We start from the raw sequence: 26,009 nt of genomic DNA, 5'->3' as shown, positions 1-26,009 counted from the left end.
GGCGTCTCCCTTTTTCCTCCTACCCCAGAACCCCATACACCCCCACCCACACCCCTCAAAATATGCCGCATTACTCTCCTTCCAAAAAAGCTGCTATTTTCATCTTCTCTTTGGTGCGCGGGTGCTTCCTTTCTAGCTCGCCGCCTTCTCCCTAATTGCATATTAAAACCCTTTTAAATGAACTTTTGCTGCCAACTTTCCAACACATTAATTAATTGTTTTAGCCAATTAAGTGGCGCCGTGCAAATGAGCCTCGTCGCAAATGGTCCTACAGGGCCCCCCCACCCTCCTTTATACCCGCCACCCCTCCCACATTCCTCCTCCTCCTCCTCTTCTTCTTCTTCTTCCCGCTTCCTCTTCCCAGCTGCCCTTACACTTCAAGGCACACGGCATCACGGAAGCAGAAAGTGTGTACCCCCCTTACGACCCCCGTAATGCCGCACTGTTTTCTGGACCGTGTCCAGCCTTCAGGCTTCTAACTGATCTCCAACTTAGAGGAGAGGAGAAAGAAGCTCTTTCAAAAGAACAATGGCGGATGGGAGATGTAAACGAAACCTTTGGAATTTGTGACGATTTGGTCCATAAATGGGATTTATGACATGGGGGTTCTTATTGGTCGAAAAAGCATGAACATTTATGGCAGGGGAGAAAAACACAAGCAAATTTCTTATATTGCTCGGAAAGTGTCATAAGATCTTTATTCAAGTTACAAGAATAATCAGTGAGAGGATGATTAAACTAGTTACATAAAACAATATTTCAATTTTTTGGTCAAACATAAAAATGCTTATGTTTAGAGGAAAGGAAAAGTAAATGAGAAATTTGGAAATTCTGTAAAAATTGGTTGTAAAAATGTCATTTTAACATCATCTGCTATAAATATCACATTGATATTTTGTATATTTGAGAAGACACTTAGGAAGTGAAATATTAGAAATTTCTTGAATTTCTGCATAAACAATTTGTATATACTAAATACTAAACAAACTATTACTTTTTAATATTTCTATAGCGAAATGCTGACATTTTGAGGAAAGGTGGGAATTTTCTTTTAATATTCTTTACAAATTAATTGTTAAAATGTCACCTTGAGAACAAATGCAAACTATTTTCTTAAATAAATACCATGCAAATGATTATATTTTCATATTTTCAAGGCCTGCAATTGGCTGCCAACCAGTTCATTGTGTACCCCGCCTACCGCCTATTGTTAGCTTGGATAGGCTCTATCGCTCCTGCAACCCTTGTGAGGATAAGCCATTAAAAAGATGAAGAGCCATTTCACAAGCAATGAAAATGTCTCATTTTGAAAACAGAACAAGTCAGCAATTGAACACGGCCAAGCGGCAATGGCGTGGTTGCAATGGGAGGATTAGTCCAGTCTCGTGCCAGTCTAGTCCCCCATGCCACCCCTCATCCCTTGGCACTGAGGGGGAGCCGGTGCATGCCCGCCGTCGCCGTCCCCCAGTTGGCACACTAACGTGAACGAGCCCGTGATTGATGGGCGCGGCTACAGCCCTTCGAAGGCCTACCATTCCCCATCTTTGGCAAAGGTCCCCGTCGGCTCATCCCGCGCGTGCCAAACGCAGATCTGCGGGGGAACATCAATTACAAAAAGGGGGCCGCCGCCCCTAAGATTCCCCCGGTGGCCGTCTACGGTCGAGCTGGGGGAAAGACGCCTCGACAGGGCGTGGGGAGAAGGGTTTGGGAATCGCCATCCCAAAGGCGGAAAGGTCGAGTTAGGATTTTAAAATCGGGGTTCGGGACTTTGGGCTTCGAAAGGCTGAGGTTTTGGAGATGGATTTGTGGAGGCCCGGTTACGGTGGTGCGGTTTGTGACGAGCAGGTCCTAACGGTTGGTGGGAAAGACTCCCCTGAGAGTCGTGAGCGCGTCGGCTGGCACGCGCTCAGCTGCTCGAATGGGCTCAGGTGCGCCGTTTGGATGGTGTCTCAGCCACTCGCTTAATGACGTCGCTCGGAGAGAAAAAAAATGTACACATTGTTAAAAGGCGGCATTCATCACCAAGGGTCGATTAATGAGGCGATGGTTGGGAGTTGGGGGTTTGGGGTCTGAGCCTTAGGAGGCCTCGTATACGGCTGTCAGGCGCCATCTGGAGCATCCGGAACACATTACATTCATTTGTTGTTAGTATATTGGAAATACAAATTCAGGTGAGCTTTTTTAATGAACATTAAGGTAAAAAGAGAAGGAAAAAGGTTAAATGAGGCTTGGTGCTTCATGAATTTCTGCTTACAGATGAAAATCAAAGTTTGTAAGCACATTATTACAAAAACCCTAACACTTTTGGTTGAAGTTTCAAGAACTCTAAATTAAAAATATAATTTTGGGGAGTAAAGGTTCACATAATATTGTGCAGCAACAACAACAGCAACAACTACAACAATACCAACAACAACAGCATCAACTACAACAATACCAACAACAACAGCAACAACTACAACAATACCAACAACAACAACAATAATAATAATCATAATCATAATTAATAATCATAATAAATACACAATAGAATAAAAATGTCCTAATTTGCCATTCTAAGAACCACAGCTCCAGGGCCCCCAAAAAGCTGTGCCTAAATTTGACAAAATCATCATGATATTATTGGATGCTGAAAGAGTTTGCGATTTTTGTTCAAGCATTCCGGTAATCTACGGAAGCCTGGATACACAGTGGAGTTGTAGTGGGCGGGGCAGAACCCGGGATAGCGAAGCATACACAATGGCGGCGGTGCCTGCTGTGGTCATGCAGCGTAGTCCTGCAACGGAGCTTTCTCATCCGACTCCCCCGGTGATCGGACAGCCTCTCGGGGAGCGGCTGAAGACCGAAGAGGTCACCGGTAAGCGCGATCTACACTCGGATCACTTATCCACCACTTTGTCTTTATTGGTTAGCCCATCGGAGCTAATGTGGGCAGGATAGGAGGCTAACAATAAGTTAACCCATAATCTATCTTCAGATCCATGATTTTTTTTATTTTTGTTGTTGTTGGGGGCAGTAATATTCATATTTCTAGACAGTAGTTGGGTCTGTTGAGCAGATCGGATGGACTATTTGGTGCCTTGTTTTGGATCTGACGCATGTAATACATGTTGAATAGACTGGGAGGTTGCACAACTTTGCATTACATTTCACTAAGTCTATAAATATTAGTAACTGTGTAATAGAGTAAGAGTTGTCTGATTTTTTTTTTTATAGAAGTCTTGAGAAAGTTGTATTTTTATGTGGGTTATATTTACAACATCAGATCATTGCTACCAAAATATACATGTAATAAACATATGGGATGGAGATATGTTGTTTAAATAAACAAATATACATGTGGCTCCATAATGTTAAAAGTTAGTTTGATTTTTGTCCCCTTCTTTCTTATATATTGTTAAATGACATTTCTGATATAAATACATCTGAGTTTTTCCTTGATTTGTAGGATTTATTTTTATTTCATTCCAACAACATCAAGAGAAAATTAATGAAATAAAAATGTGTATTCATTAATAATTGTGAAGTAAATGTTTGCATTTTTCAAAATGTAAAACATCTTTAATGGATGAACTATATTTCATTAATTTTGCATCACCAACCGCCTGGCCACATCTGTTGCCAGCCTTTCATATTGTTTTGCAATGCAGAATGTAAAAACAAAAATTGCTTATCGTCACTGTTCATTTTCTTGCTCACTTTTCCATAAAAGTTAATCTGCTATGTTTGTCTTCAAGAATCCGAGAAGCAGAATCGCATGGCCGCCTTGCTGGAGAAGCTTCACTCCAAACACAACGCATCACGACCATGGCAGGAGACCAGCAAGGTTGTGCGGCAAGCCATGGTGAGAAACGTCAATCTATATTGTTATTAAAGTAGTTCCTGGACTTCGATTTTAACATCTCCTTTGTAGGAGAAACGTGGGATGATGAATGCTGCTGGTCACCAGCTTCTCCTCACTTGCTTAGAGACATTGCAGAAGGCGCTCAAAGGTAAGACAAACTTTTTAAAACAGTTTCTTAAATTTAAGGGCTGTAGTTCCAAAATGGTTAATTTACCTGTTTTTCCAGTCTCATCTTTGCCCTCCATGACTGATCGTCTGGAATCCATAGCTAGGCAAAACATGTGAGTATTTACAAGACAAACGCGACTTATATCAAGCACTACTGATGAACATTTCAAAATTAAAGCATGTTGCATTCAACAGCAACAACAACAAATTCAGTCTCACATATTGCAGATTCCATACTAAGGCATCTTTTAAATGATACCCAATTTTAAATAAGAAATAATGATAAATAAATTGGCTTGACTTTTTCTAAGCACTTTGCAGGTTAAAATTACATGTTTGCTTCATATATTATTCATTTATAATATTCATTTTGCATCATATGTACGCTTTTGATAGGCTTTAATTGCAGAGAACAAAAATGCATTGGGTTTCTTTATACATTTTCATATAAATGGGTTAACATGTAATGTACTTAAGTAGGTTGTTAATTAGGATGTACAATAATATTGCATATCAGCAGTAATTTATAAGACAATATATATCCCATTAAGAATTGGTATTGCAACAAAACCCAATATCTGTGGTCTTTTCTTCCTAGGCTGGGCTCCCATCTCAGTCCATCTGGAACAGAGTGCTACATCACCTCAGATATGTTTTATGTGGAGGTCCAATTGGATGGTGCTGGTCAGCTTGTGGATGTCAAAGTGGCTCATCAGGGTGAAAATCCCACTGTAGGTTTTCGGAAAGAAAAAAAATAACAATATCTGTCCAAAACAAACTTTTTTTCATGTTTTTAAATGTATTTCTTACAGAGCTGCGCTGAATTGATTCAACATTTAAGGTAAGCTTAGAATTCACCTCTGATACCAACGAAGAAGTAACGTCATTTGTATATGTTTTCCCCAAAATAGGGAAAAGAACTTTGAGGAGTTTTCCAAACATCTTAAAGGGCTAGTTGATCTATACAAGCTTCCTGGAGACAAGTGCGTAATTTAATACCTTGTTTTTCTTCTAAAAAGTGACAATACATGTTTTGATTGTTGGGTTTTATTGCCTTTTAGTAAACTGAAAACAAAGATGTATATCGCCTTGCAGTCCCTGGAACTGGATCTCACTAAGATGATGCACATGTTTCGGTAAGATGACGCACCTGACTTCCATGAAAGATAAAAATAACATTAAAAAATGTCAGATGTAAGAACTCATGTAGGGAAATCCACGTCACTGTGCTTAAATTCTATTCTAGGCTTGCTACCAACGCCAATGCCATCGAAACCATTCTACACGGCAACGTGGGCCTTCTAACAGCCAGAAGTGGTGGCCATCTTGTCACTCTCCAATGCTATGTTTCGCCATATGACATTTTCGAAGAGGGAATGGGCATGCTCATCAACATGGCAGATGCAACTGGTTAGCCATTTGTTTTTTTACCCTTTTAAAAAAAAAAACGAGTACTAAAGTAAATTGTGTTTATAGTGCCACGCACATTAGGCATTGGTGTTTCTGTCACCATTGAGGGGACCCCCAACAACACCTACAAGCTCCCCATTGCGCCACTTATTACTGGATCCCACCCAGTTGACAACAAGGGGTAAATGTTGACTACAGTACAACTGAAAGTATTTCAAGGTAGCTAATTATTTCCCAAATGTTTCAGAACACCTTCCTTTTCCACGGTGACCAACTCCAACTGTGTTGACCTGCCGGCTTGTTTTTTCCTCAAGATGAATCGACCCATGCCCTTCTCTCTTTCCTTCATTCACAGATTAGGAAATGCTACAGGTAGATTTTATTGATATTTCTAGAATCCCAATAAAAACAAATTCTCTGAAGGCGGCGATTTAAGTATTTTCTTCTAAATTTTACAGCTATCCCCGTGTTTGAAAGCCCACCCCACCTGTCTGCTCTCTACCAGCTGATTGTTCAGAGTCAGCTTCAGAGCCAAGATGAGGGGGGCACCACATTGCCACCCTCACATAATATGCACTTCTACTCTGTAAGCAGACACTGAATCCCCACTCTTGAAATGTTAAAATGTGACTTCAATTTCTAGTTGAAAATGTTCAGTAAACAAAACATTTAATGTCTGCTCCCAACAGGTTTTACCAGACCAGCAGCACTGCTATTTCCTGAATGGCGACGCCCCAGTACAGGATGGCCATTCCCTGCAAGGTGCTCTGGTACACAAGATCCCCTTCCGCCATCCGGCCCAGGTCCCCCTCGTGCTAGATATAATTCGGCACCAGGCAGCCTATAATACGTTGATTGGCAGCTGTGTGAAGCGAACATCCATTAAAGAAGGTAGAGAAAAAAATATATTTTTTTACTAAAATAAGATGGCTTGAGACTTGACTGTTTTAATTTTCAACTGCTTTTTTATTTGTCCATCAGACAATATTGGCCTTTTGCAGTTTGAAGTTTGCCCTCTTACCGATTCGAGCTTCAGTGTCTCATTCCAGCATCCAGTTAATGAATCCTTAGTCTGTGGTAAGATCCTTCTCCACACCATTCTACCCAAAAAATACTATATATATCTATCTGATGTTCTGTGACATTTACAAAGATTTAAACACTACCATTTCAGTTGTAATGGACGTGATAGACTCCAGACAGGTGTCCTGCAAACTATATAAAGGGCTTTCCGATGCACTAATCTGCACTGATGACTTCATTACTAAAGTGGTCCAGAGGTATTTGCACTTGTTTTCATACCAACTTGTGTTGTCCAAACTATGGATGAAAAATTAAGCATTTCACATTACAACCAGACAAACCGCAATACAATTATTTCATCTCTTGTCAGGTGTATGTCCATCCCTGTGACAATGCGTGCCATCCGAAGGAAAGCAGAGACAATCCAGGCAGACACTCCGGCCCTGTCTTTGATTGCACAGACTGTGGAGACCATGGTAAAAAATAATCCACCACCATCCGGCAGTCCCTCCTACAACATGGCAGGTGGAGATATGGCAAACACTATGGGCCTGTTGGGGCTTACTGGCGGCAGCACACCGACCGGAGCGGGTCCCCCCGGTGGCCCCAATTATTCCGGGCCTATCACATCTCTGTTTGGGATGTCTCGCAATGAAAGACAAGGATCTGAGTGCCAAGTCCAAGGCGGGCAACAACAGCAAGTACAGCAGCAACAGCAGCAACAACAACAACAACAGCAGCAACAACAACAACAACAGCAACAACAGCAACAGCAACAACAACAGGGTCAAAGCCACACAGATGACTACAACAAAGTAACACAGAACCCAATCCTTACAAGCCTTTTGCAGATAACAGGGAGTGTCGGTTCTAGCCCCAGCTCACAAAATGCACCACCCCCACACCAGACTCCGCCCCCTACATCATCACCCGCTAGCAACACCAAGAATCATCCCATGCTCATGAATTTATTAAAAGACAACCCCTCACAAGACTTTGCTGCCCTCTATGGTTCAAGCCCACTCGAGAGGCAGAATTCATCCTCAGGGTCACCTCGTACGGACAGCATGGGAAGCTCTTGCCCAGGAGGAGGCGCGAAAGGCAAGAAGAAGCGCCCACGAGTGCCAGAGAAGGGAGGTGGGATGCCTGGGACTCCTGGCGCGGGTGGGGGAGCCGGAGGAGGTGGTTTAGGTATGAAAGGTCAACAGCCTTGTTCCATGCCACACCACCCTCACCACGCTGTTACACATGAGGACGATTTCCACCGGGAGCTTCTCTCAATGGACGTCGATGCCACGCAGAACTCCATTTTTGACGTCAACTTGGCCGGAGACGGATTGGACACCCCCCACAGCATCACCCCAGCCCCGAGTCAATGTGGAACCCCGCCCTCTGGTCCCAACATGCCTTATCCACCATCTCACATTCAAGCTCAGCCACCGCCTGGGGCTGCACCGCCCCGTATGGTCCGCCTCTCCAGCTCCGACAGCATTGGGCCTGACATCACAGAAATTCTGTCAGATTTACCCGAACAAACCGGTAAAAACGGCAGCGGGAGCCAGCATCCAATGGGTGGGAGTGTGGAAGACGCGGGCCCATTGGGAACGCCTATTCGGGACTCGTCCAGTTCGGGACAGGGCAGCGCCGTTTTTGACTCGGCGGACATTTTTAGCACCAATAGCAACGAAAACCCCTTTACGGATCCTGTGGACTTGATCGCAGAGGCCGCCGCCACACCGACCAGCGATTCCTCCTCCACTAACTTTTTCCCCGACGCCGCTGACTTCAACCCCGAACTTCTAAACTCGGGTCACGGTCTCTCCCAGAACTGCTTTGAAGACAGTTCACCAAGCGCCGATGGAGATATGGACCTGGGCAAGGGTTTTGGCGCCAGCAGTCAGCAGAATACGCCATCGGGTACACCCCAGAATCCCACGCCGCACGGACAGAACACACCCGAACCCTCGCTGAAAGACCCTTTTGACATGGGAATGTTTTTTGGAGGCAACAGTGGCACCGGGAAACCGCTTCTTGGACAAGCTCCTGATTTAGGAGACACCCATTTTGGGGGTTCTCAGAGCCCGCTCATGATGGGCATGGGGTCAGTCGATTTCAAAAATGCAGAATCCAAAGCCAAACAACAAAGCCTCATGCGGCAAAAGGATGAAAACGGCGGTGGTGGAAGTAGCGGCTCCGGAATGGGAAGCATTTCCGTGGATGGGAAACAGGTGAAACGGAGCAGGACTCCATCCAGCGAAGGAAAGTCCAAAGAGAAACCACCCAAACGAAAGAAATTAGATCCGGATGGCAAATCACCCTCTCACAGCTCTGGCGGACGACCATACACTCCTCCCAGTGGCGGCTCTGGGTCTGGAGGAAGCTTAAGCGGCGGAGGCTCCAAATCTCCTGGAAGTACGGGATGCTCCCAGACACCACCCGGCGGTGCCACTCCTCCCATTCCCAAGATTACAATTCAAATACCAAAAGGCACAATAACCGGGGGGAAGACTTCGTCTCACAGTGGCTACACCTCCAGCAGCTCGGCCTCAAGCGGCACCAGCGGTGCGGGGGGACCTGGTGGCAGCAAAAGCCACCATTCCCATTCTTGTTCGGGCAAGATCAAGACCAAGGAAGGCTCCATGGCACAAGGCAACAGCTCCAAGTCGGCAAGCGGCGTAGGGATCGGCAGCGGACCTTCCCAGTCTAAAGGTTCTTCATCTCAAGTGATGAGTTCTGGCAAACCTGGATCATCCCCGATCACTAAACACGGGCTTTCTGGAGCAGGAAGCAGTGGAGGCGGGATTGGAGCCGGGAGCAAGATAAAAACCCAGGGCGGTAAGCCTCCAGGCTCACTGATGAATCCCAGCATCAAGCCAAACATCTCACCTTCTCACTCCCGCCCGAATAGCTCTGGTGAAAAGCTGTCTTCGCCTATGAAAATACAGCAGTCCCAAGTGCCCGGGACTCCGCCCTCCTCGAAAGCCAAGTCCCCAATGGGCTCGGGTAGTGGCAGCTCCGGAGGGTCCAAGTCTTCTTCTGGTGGAAGTATGAGCTCCCAAAAGCCTATGGGAGGGACCTCATCAGCCTCTGCATCCTCTTCTTCTAACCCCTCGTCTTCATCTAGCAACATGGGCTTCTCTGGAAACTCTCAGTCGCAATATAGTGGAAGCGGTGGGGGTAGTGCAAGTAGTGGGGGGAGCAGCGGAGGAGGGGGTGGCAGCGGTGGGGGTGCCTGTCAGAACAACGCTAACAACCCAAATGCTAAAGGAAAGTCTCCCAGTCGAAACAAGAAGCCATCCCTCACAGCAGTCATCGACAAACTTAAAAGTGTAGGCGGCGTGGGTGAGGATGGATGCGAAGTCGGGCCCCCCAGTGGCCCAGCTGGATCAGGACCCCCTCCTGGTGGCGTCCCCGGCGCTGTCCCTCCTTCGAACATGGGTACCGTCAAGCATGCCACCTCCTCTCAAAGCGGGGAGTACAAACGGGAGCGGTCTGATAAAGATGGGAAGCCCAAAGTCTCGGTTTCAGGTGGGAACAGCGGTGATAAAAAGTTGATTGACCCCAAAACGGGCGGGGGGAGCGGGACAGGTCTGGCTAAGATCATCATCAGCAAACCCGATGGAGGCTCACCCAGCATCAAGGCTAAAGTCAGCATGCAGAAAAGCGGCGAAGGCCCCGGTGACTCCATGCGCCCGCAGATCAGCAGCCTGAAAGCCTCGCCCTTGTTCAGTGGCTCCACCCCTAAACATGACCGCTCGTCCCCGAGCCACAGCCGCTCGCCGGGCCACACGCCGCTCAACCACGACAGCGAGAGCGAATCGGGTAGCAGCTCGGTGGCCGAGAAGTCGCATCAGAACAGCCCGAGTTCCGACGACGACCAGACGCCGCGACCGCTCCCCACCCAGCAGGACTACATGTGCACCGTCCCAATGGGCTCAGGCGAGAAACACAAGAAGCACAAGAAGGAGAAGAAGAAGAGGGAACGCGAGCGAGAGAGAGACAAAGAGAAGAAGAAGTCGTCTGTGTCCTCGGGGCCGTCGTCGCACCCCGTCAAGGCGGACAGCTGGTCTCGATCCCCGATCTCGGCGTCGGATTCCTCCATGTCGATGCTCTCCTCGGAGCGCCCCTCGCGGCCTAGTCCCATGTACATGAGGAATGAAGATGACGATCTTATGGACTCGGCGCTGACTGGTAATCTTTAATGTCATTTTTGGACGGAAAAGAATGGTCACGTTTCAGTGCCATTGAAGACAAATGGTCGCAGTCAAAATGGATATTGACATTTAAGCAACCAATGAAAATGAGCGCATCCAAGTCACTCTTTGTGGAGTGTACAGAGCAATTATTTGATAATGTATTAATGTACATATATTTTACAAAACACACAAGATCAAGCAAAAAAAAAAGAATTTCACCTTAAAGTGAAGCTAACATTTGAGATTTCAATGTCAATCTTACCGCAAAAACAACAAAAAGAACCTTTTTTATCGCTGAACTCTGTCTTTTACAATATGTTACTGTTGATTTATTTTTATCATCCCAATGAAAATGTTTATGCCTCGCCCTCATCTGACTGAATGACTCACGGGCAACTTTTTAAGTGTTATTTAGCTTGCATATTTTTCTTCACTTTTAATTTCCTTTAACTCTTTATTTATTCCCATTTGGACATTGTGACCAGTTAAAACAAGAACAGAAAACTGTTGTTTTGATTCGCTCTCAGGTCTGAAGGTAATTCCATAATTTTGTAATTGTCCCTAGATTGCTAATTATAGGTGTAATAATTGTCATTTAAAAATATATATATTTTAAAATACCCTTTGTCAATCAAAGCTGCAATGAGGATACTCACCATTTTTAAAATGTAAAATTCTAAAAATTAGAATGTGAAAACAAACTGACTTTACTCATACCATTTTACTGATTGGCTGCCATCAATACAGGGAAATTGCTGTCCAGGGTGCTGAAATATGCATTATTGAAGACCACCGCCTAGAGGGCGACATTGTACAATGGCCTGTTTTGAGGTTTCTAATAGTTTAGATGTCTTTTTTCTTGGTTTATTGTAAAATAAATCCTGTATTAGATTTGGAGTATGTTTTTTTCGGTATGTTATGACTGGGGTTGCATTTCTTGTACGTCAATATATTGAATTTCTAAATTATTTTTGTTGTAGTATAGGCTGACTTGACTAAAATTGTTAGGTTTCCTTCCTCTGACATTCGCTGCACAAAGGCTCCCCTGGGGGGATATAATTTAACCTTTTTGTGCAGGAAAATGTCATCAGTACATGATACAATAGATGCATTGGTCCATTTCAGTGTCATTACTGAGCCTCAAATAGATGTCCTTCAAGGCCTTAGATATGCTGAAATGTGCAGATTTATCTACTTGAATATACTAACCATTTGTGTTTTAAAGATTTGGAAAATGGTTCTGCAATCGGTTCATTTTTCCATTGCGGAATGATGAAATGCCTCTTTTTTTTTATCAGAAAAAGTTTTAATTGTCGCAAAACACGGTAAACTTAGCTGCTTGTTTGTTATTTTTCTCAGCACAGACGGACGGATACCTTCTCAAACACAAAAGAACACCTCATTAGGTTGGCCGTGTGGATTCCGAGCAATTTTTCAAATATCAAGGGAAATAGTAGGAAAAAAAAAAAACAAAGCTATATGATTTCTTTATATCTCCTGCCTGGAGAAACTAAAGTTTTGTTTTCTCAGAAACATGCTTGGATGTTTTTTCTTCTATTGTTGAAGTCCTATTGATGAAATCCTTTCTTTGTACCCCGTTTCCTTTCTTAGCCCTTGCATTGAAGGGAAATTTGGAAGATTTTGTACACAGCCATGAAAATGCAAAGCACGGTTAAATGAAGGGGAATACAGTAAGAGATGCAAATAATAACTGACTAGGGGAAAAGTAGGCCATGGCTTCAAAAAGAAGTCTTCAAAGTAGGATGTAATGGAGAAACAAGCCTGTTACAGATGAAAGAGATTTGTCGCCAATCTGGAATTAGTGGCAATGAGGAGCCTATATGCATTTGTAATACTGCGCACAATGGAATGAAACACATTTTCTTACATTGTGACTTTTCTTACATTCATAAAATATCAACATAAAAACTTCCATTTATTAAGAGGAAAAAGAAAACAATTTATGGACAAATTGCTTAGTTGGGATGGTTGGTAAACACCTTAGACACTTGCAAATTTTATATTTGGACGTCAATTTCTAATGATATGAGGGTAATTTCTGGTCCTTTTCTGTTTATATTGCATCCCATCATGTGTGTATATATTTTTCCCGTGTTTGATTTATTGGCGTCGTCACAATAAATTACATTTGTTAGTCAAGACCACACACCCCTTTTTGATCCATGTAAATTCTCAAGAAAAACAATACAATAACAAAAAGATACATTTTGTCAACACCTGTTTTACCAATAAACTGTGTTCATCTCATCCTGGTCCTCCTCATCCTTGTGGGCGTTACTCACCTAGTCCTATTTGACCAATCAGAGAAGAAGCGTGTGTAACGTCATAGCGAAATCAAAGTTGCCATAGAGCGCGTTCGGAGAAGTACGTACGTACAGTATACTACAATTGTGCAGCTGGTAAGTAGTCATTGCACCAGTTTGGGATGATAGAGAAGCCGGACACTGCACTGCAAACAAATTGGAATTTAAACGCCGAAACAGTCGCGATTTACTGCTAAACTGTCATTAGCTGGCTGGTACGTTTTGGACTGGATAATAGCCCGAATGTTGAGATTCGATCAAGGAAAGGCGTCCAATTACGACTACTTTCGACGTTGCTCTGCTCAATTTTTGGCCGATCGGCTTTATTCCTCAACTTAAAACGATTGAGAACTGTTTTTACTTTCAGTCATCATGACGGAAATAAGCGAGAAGGATAACGAGCCCCAGCGGCGGGACCTCCAGAGACCACCGGCCACTGCAACCATCCAGATGGAGTCCAAGGTAATTCAAAACACCTGAATGGGGTAATTTTGTATATATATTCATCTTTTGGCATTTATGTAATCAATATTGAGGGAATATTTCATGCTGTCATTGAGACCAAACCTAACATTGATTATGATTCATATTGAATTGTGTCTTACAAGGTTTTAGTTGCCATAAGTAATTTCTAATATTATATGTATTGCTGTCACAAAATGTGTTGCTGCTGTTATAGTTTAAAATACTAATTCTGAAAGTGATTCATGTTCATTTAATTGGTCGTTCTTATTAGTAGAAAGAAAATCCTGTTTCCATATTAAATTAATAGTCAAAATTAAATAATTACTCCTTCATTTTCCATTCCTCTTTGCGAAGGGTGCCGGAGCCAACCCCAACAAACTTGGGCTGTCAGCAGGGAACACCAATAGTAACCTTAATTATTGTTTTGATGGAATTCATTAAACTTTAATGTGGTTAAGCTGCATATACTACACATTTCCATATCACTTTAGATAACATGAAAAAAATTAAGTAGAGTAATATACCAACGCATTTTCTTCATCATTTAAGTTATTTTATGAATTAATTTCATCTGTTACCAATCCAGTTAAAAATAAAAGTATACCGGGCTATAATTTAACATCCCTGAGCATTTTATGCTTATTATTATCCTTTGGCGAAACCCTCAATGTCTTGTGATGCTAATTAAGATCTTACATAACAACTCTTAAGCTTCTGTAATTCTTGCCTTTTGACCTCACGCTTGTACAACATTGATTGCTGCCTCCCAATGCTAAACACAAAACAATAAACACACAGTCAAAGCATTTGTACCTAGACGATCTGATTGTCTGCACTACCTGGAACACGAAGCTGTAATTTGCGACAGACTTGACCTACGTGAAGTCATTATCAAAGAACCTCAACCAACAAATCACAAGGAGCCTGGCGGGTGACATTGTTGTTTTTGTGCTTGCCTCCAGTCAACACAATGCGTGTTTAGTGGACATGTGAATTTATAGGCTAATTTCAGAACAGATGTTTGCCTTGTCTGGCCTCGCCTCGTAATTCTCGACAAGTGATTGAGCTTGTTGTCTGCATCTCATTGACGGTGTTAGACGGCAAATTTATTTGGTGTGGGAAAGTTGCCAGTGAACATCATGTATCAGTTTAGTGTTTCAAAATGGACGTTTTAGACAATTTTGTTGCCAAAACCTTTCAGAAATGTAGTTGCATTCTTGCTAAGCCAAACAACACATCCATCCTATATTATCCTATATTATATAGCTGCAAAACTAGTTTGCCGTACCCTGGATTTATATGTTTCTGTAAGGGATAATGTACAAATATGTGGACTTATAAAAGAACCCTGTAGAACACCACCACTATCTAGCTACATAGGGGATAAAGTGGAACTTTATGAAATGGCTTTTGCCTTGAATTTTGCTTGATATAGTTTCTTTTGAGTGCTTAGATAAGATAAGGTTCGTTTGTACATTAGTAAGAGACAGGCAGAAGTGTGGAAGTATGCCCAAGATAACTGTACTAATATAAATTTTACTACTACATAAAAAAAGGTGTTGCCCTGGGATAAGAGTGACCTAAGTTGATTGAGATATTTGCCAGTTCAAATGGGTTGGACGCCCGTAGCTGTCCATGGTAGCCAATAAGTTAAAGTTGTGAAACTTTTACTATAGAGTAGCCTTAGATGTTTTCAATCTTTGGCACTGAAATGAAAATGGTTTCATCTGTCGACATTTTTGGGCTGAGAAATAATAACATTCTGAAATTTCCTATGTTTAAAATTCATGATCAAATTGCTACACTTACTTAAAAATGCACCACAATGTACTCTAATAACTCCAGTAATTTCACTGCAGTTTTTAATAGAACACTGCCAGATACTCAGAACACCAACATATCACTGATACTCCCATCCCTCCTTTAGATGACAACAAAAATGCTAAAAAGCCACCTAAAAATAAATACTCCGCCCACAAAAATCTACCATCCGCCATGTTTTCATCCTTACACTCCTTTGCGACAAGAGCCTTGTTCTCGAGCCCGAATGGGGAAAAAAAAAATGAGCACAGAGACTTGTGCCCGAGGCTTCTATAAATAGGCTGTTGTGAAGAATGCTGGGATAAATTAATGATTGAGTAGTGAGTGTGCGCTAGCACAGGGGTAGCGAACACAAAACCCATGCCACGGCCACTTCAATGGATATTTCAATCTACTACCTTACAATAGCCACTACTATTTCTGCATATTATTTTACCATTGGGTTAGGTTTACTGTATCATGCTATTCTGACCCTTTTTGCTGGTCAGATGTCTTGGGATTTTCACGATCTGGCATCTAAGGCGCACACTCGTAGTTCACGGAGGGTGCAAAGTGATTAGTCAGCGTAGAACCTGAGTGTTAAATCAAAGGTGACCTCATTTGTTTTGGTTCCAAGCAGCCACCAGGGCCCACTCAACCTTCTGCGCAAACCACAAAAAGCAAAGAACGAAGCCTCTGAGCTTCAACTTCCAAAATAGTCTGGCTCGCCAACACTCATTAAATCCTCCGGGGCTATTTTGCGAAAAATTAATGTGCTTTCTATGCATTATTCATGACACATTTTATCTGTGAGAAGAGATGTTTTTACTCTTGGCTTGTCATTTTCTAAACACAGAACTAAAGGTGTTTGAACATCGCCAATGATGATGGTATTAACAATGATGCCGTCTTGGTTTTAGTAGAATCTGAATGCCATTTCCACTTAGTATTTGACAGAAAGCTGTCAACGGGGACGAGCAGCTCACCCTCTTTGCGCAAATCCGCTGAATAAGCAGCAGTATCCCAGACGCAGGAAGTCGAGCTGGAGAAACGGCGTTGTCACCGCACTCACTCTTTCGCTCTCTATTCTCAGAGGACTTTTGCTTCAAATCCAAGTGCTGCATTTTATGCTAACTCACTTGAAGTGACATGCCAGGGTTGCTGTATGTGTGTTTATCTAAAATCAACATGTCACGCCAGCATGAGTGGAGTGCTTTTTATCTAAGACTAGGTAAATGCTGAATTGCCTCCAAGTGGGAATTTTTCCCTAAGATAACCTAAAAAAAATCACATTCATTGGTAGGAACAGCAGATGTAAAAAAAAATCCCTGCAATGAAAATCCCAGTGAGGTGTCTTTTCAGCATTTTAAATGGCAGCTATTCTAAAAAGTCAGGTCCAAATGAAAAATATAAATAGAAAGACTATCCAATGAGAGATTACAATTTTTGATGCATCTCTGACAAAAAGGTTGGCGTTAAAATGTTACATTTGTTGGGCATTTGAACACATTGCTTTCACTAAGTGTTTTGCATATGGAGAATGTTAAGTAAGAATGAAGTTTAATTTTATGGCTTAGTTTTGCAAATATGACTAAAAAAGTCTACTTTTCATGATTGTGACCATTGTGACTAAAACATTGATTATTTTTAATACCAACAACTATACACTTGACAATCATAATCAAGCCATTATGGAGCAAGTAACTATTTTAATTAGTAATTCAATGCACATTTTGGGTCACAGGTCAAAGGATCAACAATTTTAATTTTTTTATACATCTTTTTATCTAACAATAAATGTATAAATTAATAAAATATCCACTAAAAGTTGAATTAATTCAACTAAAATGAATAAAAATAGACAACAATTTGTAGACACTATAAAATTCCCATTGTTTTTATGCAATAAACATCCAATTCTTTTAAACTGGGAACACTAACTCCAAATCCTCATGTTTTACTGCCATTGACAACACTAGACGTCGATGACAGCTAATGAGTTAAACGTGCTTTGGATGCATCCAATGACTGAAACGTGCCTTTTTCTCGTCTAGTCTGCGTTTGTATTTTTGAATTCTTAACACCGATGCGCTGGCAAAAAGTGGGTCAGCAGCTTTTCATCGCTCACACTAATTGGCATCTAGACTCTGAGAGGAAGAAAAGCTCCTACCTGCTCAATAATATCCACCGGGCTGCTTTGCTCCAGAGTAAGCCTTAACCTCATCACCTCTCTTTTTTTTTTTTTTGAGTCCGCGACGAGATGAAAAGAGGCAGATTTGCAGATAAACATGCCGCATCCGGCGGGCAGGCGGGTCCCGCTCGATGAAACCAATCAAACGTGAATTCTTAAAAGGCCCATCGATTGGTCTCCTCTCACAAGGGATTGCAAATTTGTGAAGTCAAGAGCAGGGGCGAGGGAAAAAATAATCATGAGTGAACAAGGGCGTTCCTTGAAAAAAACAGACAAAAGTTCTTCTTTTTGATTGAAAGTTTTGAGTTACAACTTGTTTTTTGTCTCCAAACATGCAATGGTGATTATTATTACGTTCAATTTCCTTGCAGTTTCAACGTCTGAGGCGCTCTCTCTCCTTTAAGTCGGTGATGCGCAGCAAAAGCGCCGACAACTTCTTCCATCGCAGCAATGGCGACCCTAGGCCTCCTTGCACGCTCATCATCGCCCCGCCGCCTTCGCCGCCGCCACCCGCCCCGTCCGAGTCGCCTCTGGGCTACGAGCGGTCGCCCACGCTCTCGCCGGACCTCAGCCCAAACCCTTCGCTGTCTCGCTCGCCCGCCGTCAGTCCCACGTCTGCAACGCCGCTCAAAACGCACAGTTTTCACGAGCACGTCTTTCGTAGGCCCACCAACTGCGAGAGATGTAAACACGTCATACAAGGTATGTGGAGGATCGTCTTTCAATGGCGTTAAATTCCAAATTCTAAAACACTTTGGTTTGGTTAGGGCATTTTTGAATGTTGAGTAATCACATTGTTTTTTTATAGTTAACCTGCCAGTTCAATTCAAAGTCTAATGTGATTGGGGGGGGGGGGGGGGGGGTGTAGACGGAGCTAATTCAAGTCTAATGTGATTGGGGCGTGGGAGATGGAGCCATGACTATTTTTTGCCAAATGCCCTACCCCTACTTCAAACTTATTTGCTTTCAAGGGGATTATTTGTTCTTTTTTATATGCTTCCCCGGAGCAAACAACGTTGATTTGTGCTTTGTTGTCAGTCCACAAATCTCACCGTGTAGACACCGCACTGAGAAATGTTACTCCCGGGCCGTCATCATCATCTGCGCTTATTCAGGCCCAAAGCCGTCTGTCTGTGAGACTTCTGTAAATGTAATTAAAAGCCATGCAAATGTCTACGCAGGCCATTCCAAGCAAGGACTACGCTGCAAATCTTGCAAGATGGCAGCTCATCTGTGGTGCTCGTCGGAGTTGTCCCAGCAACCCTGCAATGGCAAGGTAAGGAGCAAACATGAACAACATTATATATATGTATACATATGCATGTGTGTGTGTATATATATATATATATATATATATATATATATATATATATATATATATATATATATATATATATATATATATATATATATATATATATATATATATATATATATATATATATATATATATATATATATATATATATATATATATATATATATATATATATATATATATATATATATATATATATATATATATATATATACACACACACACACACACATATCTCTCTCTCCCTCAATGCCTGCTCATGTAAAGATATACATTTTAAAAACGGAATCTTTTTTTACTCGATTCTGATCCCTTGAAAATGCTGTGATCAGGGACATCCCTAATAAGGACACTATGTCCTTATTTTGTTGGAGTAACTGTAATCTGCCTCTCACTGTATGGCTATTTTCACATTGTAAGTACAGCAAAGTGACTCACGGAATGCGCCACCAGTCTCGGAATGCCATGCAATGGTTTCCCCAGTAAATGGCGTTTGAATCTGGCTAATGGGCTTAGCCACGGAACTCCCACCGTCCTGTACAAAGAGGATCAAGTCCCCTTTCAGAGCAAACATAAGATGCCCCGCAAAGACGATTAAGACACTGACCGATGTGTAAAGGTTAGAAAAGGTACAGAAAGAACCAGGACATTCTTCACGTCAAGTTGTGCAACATTAACCGACTTTTCCAAAGCTAAATCGATATCTGCCCGCGACCAGCTGGCCCGGTTTAATTCAGTGTGAAATTTGGCGCATTTGAGGGTAAAGAAGCGTCCGCCGTTGCTGTCCATTTGGGTGGCTGGGCACTCATCAAAGCAGAGGATTAGAGGTTTCAGGAAGTGGCAGCACATCTGCATAACTTCGCACTGCGAAAATCTGCTTACGTCGTCTTGAGGATGAGCTGCTTCAATGTGAAATGAAATTTTGAAATATTCATCATATTCCCTGGTATCCAATGCGTTTGAACTAGGAGCTCTGGCAGTGAATGAGTTTTTTTTAATGTATAAATGGTTTCTCATTGGGTTGTTGAGATTGTACTGTTAGTTTAAAAGGTGCATTGGGTTTTATTCATGAATTTTTGTCGTAGGTTACCATTTTGTAATGTGAGTGCGTTCAAAAGAGCAGTAAAAAAATGCTGACAACTCCAGAATGCATGCTCATTTTCAGTAGCAGAGTGTGGTTTTTAATTTAAGGTAGCAATAAAGATGCTCAATGTTGTTGCTGTGGTGGCATCAGCGTTAATTTAATGTTAAGGACTGTAGCTTCATTAAAAGGGGACTGCTGAGCTTCGGATCAAGTCAGAACCGGTGGAAATATTGCTTAGCTATTATTTAGGGGCTCTTTTTCTCCTAAATTTAGGCTTTTTATTGTTTGTGACTATTATGAGGAAACTTGATCAATGTGAGACAAAAAAAAATGACTTTGAAACGTATGATGAGTGTTCTAATTTCATTCTTTGTGCTAAATAAAGCGCCCGTTGATATACTTGATCTTCTGCTGTCTGTCAGTAAATCGTGGTCATTTTTAGTCCTGCTTGATCAACATGAAAGAGTAATGTTTTTGTTGTCTTGAGGCATTTTTTGGAGAAGATACTTTTGGAATCTCTGGCTAACCGGTGTCATTTGCGGTAATAACCTCAATTTTCTTTGTGTGTGTATTTTGGACCCTCTTTTATTGTCAGCACGATCAGGCTCGTCTTCAGGGGTGACCTCATCTGCCCCCAAGGGACGACAGCGAGACTATTTATGGCTCAGTGTGACTTTGCTCGGACGTTAGTGAAATGTAGACAACATGTCCAGAATGCCATTAATTGGATTTTGCTTGTCATTTAGTTAAATAGCAACACCACTTTTTTTTGCTGTGATAATTCAATGAAGGCCTTTAGAAATCATCTTTTCTGCGCATTGCACCAAAAAACATAAGCTCAACGGTCCAATGAACAATAACTAAAACATCACTCCGGAATTCCAGTAACTTACCCTGAATCCATTTGCGTTTTTTATAACATGTTACCTGGCCACTTTTCTCTCTAATCTATGCATAGAAATATGCCATTGTTGCATTTCTCTTGCTTCTTTTCACTCTCACATCACTTTTACCTGCACTTTCCCTTACCTGACACTTTTCGTCTTTCCCCCGCACGCTGTCTTGAATCAGACGGGAGCTTTTAAAAGAAACTTCAGCTCACCTATGCTAACCACAGAATCGCTGGGTGTCGTCAGAGAGACGCCCGATGTGCAGGGTGAGTCAGGGGAGCGCGTTTGATTGACGGTAATATTCATATTTGCGATCCAAAGTCCAATTTGTCAATTTCCCAATGTCCATTGTCTCTTAGCAGTTGATCCCGCCACAGTGGACCCCATTTACCAAGCATTACGCTACGGGACATCATTGGCTCAGATGAGTCGCTGCAGCTTTGGCAGCATCTCAGAATCGCCTTTTCATGAGGTAGCTTTTATCCAAGTTAAAAAAAAATAATAATAATTGTATCTACCCTGAATTAAAATGACTTTTTTCCTCTATAGGATGAAAAGCATCCCGACAAGCTGGAGAATCAACCAATCCCTGAAGAAGAGACCATTCCAGGAAGTATGTTATGATCCTCTTCATTAAATTTCACACACGTATAAGAGTTTTTCTTCTTCATTGGTTTCATGTGTGTGTATGTGTGTCCAGTGCTTACTCCTCCTGAAAGCGAGAAGGCAGATTCTGAAGAACGAGTCAGCTTGAAGGTTTTGATCTTTTTCTTCATCTTCTCCCATCTCTTACCCTCAGTTCTCCTTTGACTTGCCCATTGTATTTCCCTTTAGACCCCAAAGCGTGTGGGAATCCATTCAATGCACACTTACGTAGCTCTTTACAAGTTCCTGCCTCAAGAGAACAATGACTTGGAATTACGGTTAGTCCTGTTATTTTTATATCTACATTATTATCTGATGTATAGTTGTAATAATATAACTATGAGCCATTACAACAGTGACGTATAGAATATTAGCAGCAGACCTTGTTGGGTGTATTAGTGCTGGGCGATGTAACAATATATATTACTGAAGCCAAATTAATTCATGAATTTTTCATTGCCTTCAGTTTTAATTAAATATAATGACTGTACATTGACTGTGTCAACCCTGAAACGCTGATACTTCTAAGCTAAATGATGCGGAATGACCACTAGATGTTCTTACACTAGCAAATAGGAGTGTGATAAATTACCACACATCACTAACATATGGTGCATGAAAAAAATGGGAAAAAAATGAGGTGGTGAACACCCAATCTGCTACTAGAAGTACTATATTAGGATGTAATTAGCCTCTAAGACAATGAACATTTGTGAATTGATTAACCAATCCACTACCTTTTCATGCTGATAGACATCCAATCCATTTGGATTAGAGTGCTGACATTGAATCGCTGCCGGGTCTCTCAGTCTAAATAGATCGGATGTCTATCATTGTCATGGGCAGCCAATTAATTAATTTAGCGCACTAGTAGGAAGCAAACAATTAACCCGTTTGTGCGTTTGCCGCAGGCCCGGCGATCGAGTGAAAGTCACAGATGACGCCAACGAAGACTGGTGGAAGGTAAGTGGGTCCCGTTGCCGTCATCTTTGTTCTGGAAGCTCCCGTTACCTTTTGTGAGCAAATGCCACCCCGGCACTCGTGCAATCAGTTAAGCCTCCTCCAGTCCGCCAGCAGAGAGACTTGAGAGCCTCCTGGTTGCTTTTGAAGGTCAATGGACGTGGGTGGGGTGTAGATACCTTCTCTTTTGATAAGACTTATGAACAAAAAAAACGATTAATCTGTGTTTGACAACTCGTTTAAGGATGCTGTTCTAATGTTGGTAATTATAGAAACACATTAGGTATTGTGTTTTAAGAACACTACGTAATAGACATAAAAAAAAAATCAAAATGAAATGAGAGAAGAAATAAAACAAGGTGTTCTTGAATATGATTGGATGTAATAGTTTTAATTAGGGTTGAGTACTGCAGTTTAAAGCATATTGCAATATGATGCATTATGGCTAATTTCAATACGCACATTAGCAATGCTCATCAAATATTTTTGGGTTTTTTTTAGATGAATGAAAAGCATAAAAAGAGTAAACACTCTTTTGCCGAATTCTATTCATCACATGCTACTGTTAACAGTTTTTTTTTTTTTTTACAAATTTCAAGTAATAGGCATACATACACACCTAAACCTACATATATTATTTTTATAAAAACCCTGCAAAAATGACCAAATCACTAATCGAGAGATTCTGGTGATTGTATTTTACGTCATATGGTCGGTTGCCAGTCGGTCATAGGCACACATATAAATCATGTCATGATCACACCGCCACCGAGTGGTAACGAACCCACGCTGTCCATCCCAAAGTCAGAAGGAAGAACCCCTGCCCTGTCCGGAAGTCTTATGTGAAGGGTTATTTCAAAGGGTCAGCATATTCATGTTTCCAAGCCTGTTTACATAGCCTTGCTGCCAAAAACACCATTTTGAAAGGCTTTTTGGCTGCATGGAAAACATGCTCAGTGTGTGTGTATGTCTTGTGTTTACTCATCAGGGGAAAAGCCAAAACAAGGTGGGATATTTCCCTGCCAACTTTGTGCAGCGGGTACGTCCTGGCGAGCGGGTGTGGAAGGTCACGGCCAGTTTCCACGGCAACCGAGACAAAGGCCAGATGACAGTGAAAGAGGCCCAGGTGACCACTCACACAGAGCGAATGTGTTACAAACAATATATGCAAATGTATGCTAACGGAAAAGTGCTGAAATGACAAAAGTATTTTTGCATTGTCATGAAGCTTACTTTTTCGCCTCTTTTTTTTGGAAAACTTTACAATTGTTTTGTGTTTTCTGTCCTTCCTTTTTCTGTATCGTCCCTGCTTATCGCTTTCCATTGGTCTGGTCACTCCATCATTAATTTCAAACCCATCAATTATCATTAATCAACCATTCCTTACATTTCCCACCATTTCCTACTCATTTTGAATCCTTCAAATTGACGTTATACCTCAATTCCTTCCCCAAATCATCCCAAAACCTTGCATTATTCGCCCCGCATTCTCCCATGGCAGATCTGCGTGGGCAAGAACGAGGAGACGGACGGCTGCCTGCGGCTAAGCAGCGGAAAAAAGCGAGGCTTGGTGCCGGCAGACATTTTGCTCGAAATATGACAGCTAATACTAATATTACTAATAGAAATTGACGAAGAAACCCTCGGGAATGTTCCCCCCCCAGCCCCCCACAAAATGTTGCACATTGAGAATGACAGCTTTGCTTGTTGTTTTTTCTTTCCAATGGCTGGTGTAGCGCCACGTAGTGTCCTGACAGTAAATCGGGCTATCTCAGTAATTACTGGGAAAACGTGATAGAACTTGATGATTTGTGGGAGATTGTGTTTTCCTTACTTTGTTGTTAATGTTCACATACTAATAACCGGATTCCAATCTGCCTTATCTGCTGTATTGGTGGTCGAATGATAGTAATTTCGAATCAAAATGGCATCTTTTGCGTAAAAGCAATAAGTTGTATATACAGTAAAGCCTTCTTGTGACTCTCTGAAACAGTATAGCCATGCGGGAGGCAACTAATAAGGGCATTGATATCTCACATTTGAAAAGTGAGGTGTTATGAAAGTATTCACAGCGTCCCACTTTTTTTTTAGAAAAATCTTGCTTTCAAGGCAGAAATTTCTGGATGCTCGATTTATCACTGAAACACTATGCACACGTTGCTGGGTTAGGGTTAGTGTAGTAAGTCTAGAAAGCATATACAGCACCTCACTTTTCAATATTTTCTATGCACACGCCATTTAGTCGCTCACTTGGGCTCAGGATCCCTTTTTTGACGTTGCAGTAGTATTGCCTAATAAAGTGCGATGAACCCTATACAGATTTGTTTGTGTATCTTTTCTGGATACTGCGTCGTTGTTCTATGCGTGTTCGTCGCTTTTTTTGGCCCGTAGACCTCAGGATGAACCACCATGTTCACTGTGCGGTCTTCCTGGGAATACTGTCCCGCTCATAATGAGCGTAAGTAATACCATTAAGTCCCAATAAAAGTCATTGGCAGCGGAAAAGCTGCTGGCAGGCCGCTGTCGAATCTGGCCCAGAGTGTGTGCGTTTCTTCTGTGGCGCAATTTCTCAAATGATGACCCAATTCTGTTATCAGACTGGATGAAAAATGTGTTGGAAAGACGAGAGCGGCAGGACATCAGGCTTGCCATGATGGAATAGACATTCATCATCATCATGACAAGTGCATGTGAAGATCCATAGGCGAATGTTGGAGGCAAAAGTTAAACTAGGAGGCTAAGAACTGAAAGGTGGGTGAAAATTGAGGTAAGCTTACCTTTTATTGCTCTTTGAAATTGTATTTTTGTCTAAATTATCTGCAGAAAGGTTAGGTGATCTGTACACTTTAAAAAATATATAATGTGAAGAAGAATAAGGCACAATTAATATCAAAGTAGGTAAAATATTACCCTGCAAATTAGACTTAAATAAACTATTTCACTATTGATTCATCGCAAAATTCCTTTTTTGGCCCCTATGACTTTTTTATAGTTTACCTCATTACCCCAAAATCAATTCCCCACTTCTGTTTCATATCCTGCTAGTTTGATAATCTCTTTATTCATTCTTGAGTTATTGGACACAAACTGAGATAAAAACACATACAGTACCGAATTCAAAACTTCACCTACTGGCAAAGGCAAATATATCATGTCAACTTATAATACAAATGAAAAGAACATTGTCGCACCACACCCCCCACACAGGGTTTAAAATCAAGTCCACTCCCTTTTAGCTCCATTAAGGTGCATTAAAAACGCCGCACCAACGTCCCCTATGCTGCATTCACACTTGAATCGTTGCACCTCTTTTTCACGCGATGTTGACAGCTTGGGGGAAACAAAACGTCCACGCTGCAAAGTGCCAAAGGAAATTGCGGGCTGAAAATAGCACTTGATTACACGTTCGGGTTGAGACGGGGTGGGGGGAGAGATTTCCAAATGCAGTGATACTCTCAGCATAATATTTAACCTTTTGCTGGCAGTTAATGATCACGTTATAGTGCTATTAACTCAATGTCAACCTTCCCAGTTGATATGAATTGGACTGCTATTCCCATGAGTTGCAGACAAGGTATTAGTATGGGTGAGTCAGCACTTATCACAGATGGTTTTTGCCAACTGGATTAAACCTGTGTGGCACCTCGTCAGAACTAAAACCCCCAACCTGCCCACCCCAACACCTGTTTTT

At 42.0% G+C, this 26,009-nt stretch overlaps 2 protein-coding genes across 2 annotated transcripts; both read left to right on the top strand.

Annotated features, from left to right (window-relative positions):
- The first annotated feature begins 2,691 nt into the window (after window positions 1-2,691).
- On the top strand, window positions 2,692-11,538 carry med1 (mediator complex subunit 1). The gene is made up of 16 exons (XM_077739216.1): window positions 2,692-2,857; window positions 3,738-3,844; window positions 3,914-3,992; window positions 4,071-4,125; window positions 4,611-4,743; window positions 4,825-4,853; window positions 4,924-4,995; window positions 5,074-5,148; window positions 5,259-5,422; window positions 5,489-5,603; window positions 5,670-5,794; window positions 5,881-6,008; window positions 6,112-6,313; window positions 6,404-6,499; window positions 6,597-6,702; window positions 6,816-11,538. Exons 1-16 carry the CDS (start codon window positions 2,740-2,742, stop codon window positions 10,645-10,647), a joined length of 5,436 nt encoding a protein of 1,811 aa, XP_077595342.1. The 5' UTR covers window positions 2,692-2,739; the 3' UTR covers window positions 10,648-11,538.
- Window positions 11,539-13,043: 1,505 nt separating this feature from the next.
- On the top strand, window positions 13,044-24,632 carry LOC144211595 (SH3 and cysteine-rich domain-containing protein 2-like). The gene is made up of 11 exons (XM_077738958.1): window positions 13,044-13,427; window positions 17,793-18,123; window positions 18,603-18,697; window positions 20,895-20,979; window positions 21,073-21,185; window positions 21,263-21,326; window positions 21,414-21,469; window positions 21,548-21,636; window positions 22,270-22,321; window positions 23,307-23,444; window positions 23,820-24,632. The coding sequence occupies exons 1-11, from the start codon at window positions 13,338-13,340 to the stop codon at window positions 23,916-23,918; spliced, it is 1,212 nt and encodes a 403-aa protein (XP_077595084.1). The 5' UTR covers window positions 13,044-13,337; the 3' UTR covers window positions 23,919-24,632.
- The last annotated feature ends 1,377 nt before the right edge of the window (window positions 24,633-26,009 follow it).

This window comes from Stigmatopora nigra, chromosome 18 (genome assembly GCF_051989575.1).
Source record: "Stigmatopora nigra isolate UIUO_SnigA chromosome 18, RoL_Snig_1.1, whole genome shotgun sequence".
In the NCBI taxonomy this organism is placed as follows: Eukaryota; Metazoa; Chordata; class Actinopteri; order Syngnathiformes; family Syngnathidae; genus Stigmatopora; species Stigmatopora nigra.
The sequence above is the reverse complement of the archived record's forward strand: the minus strand, read 5'-3'. Positions and strand labels throughout refer to the sequence as shown.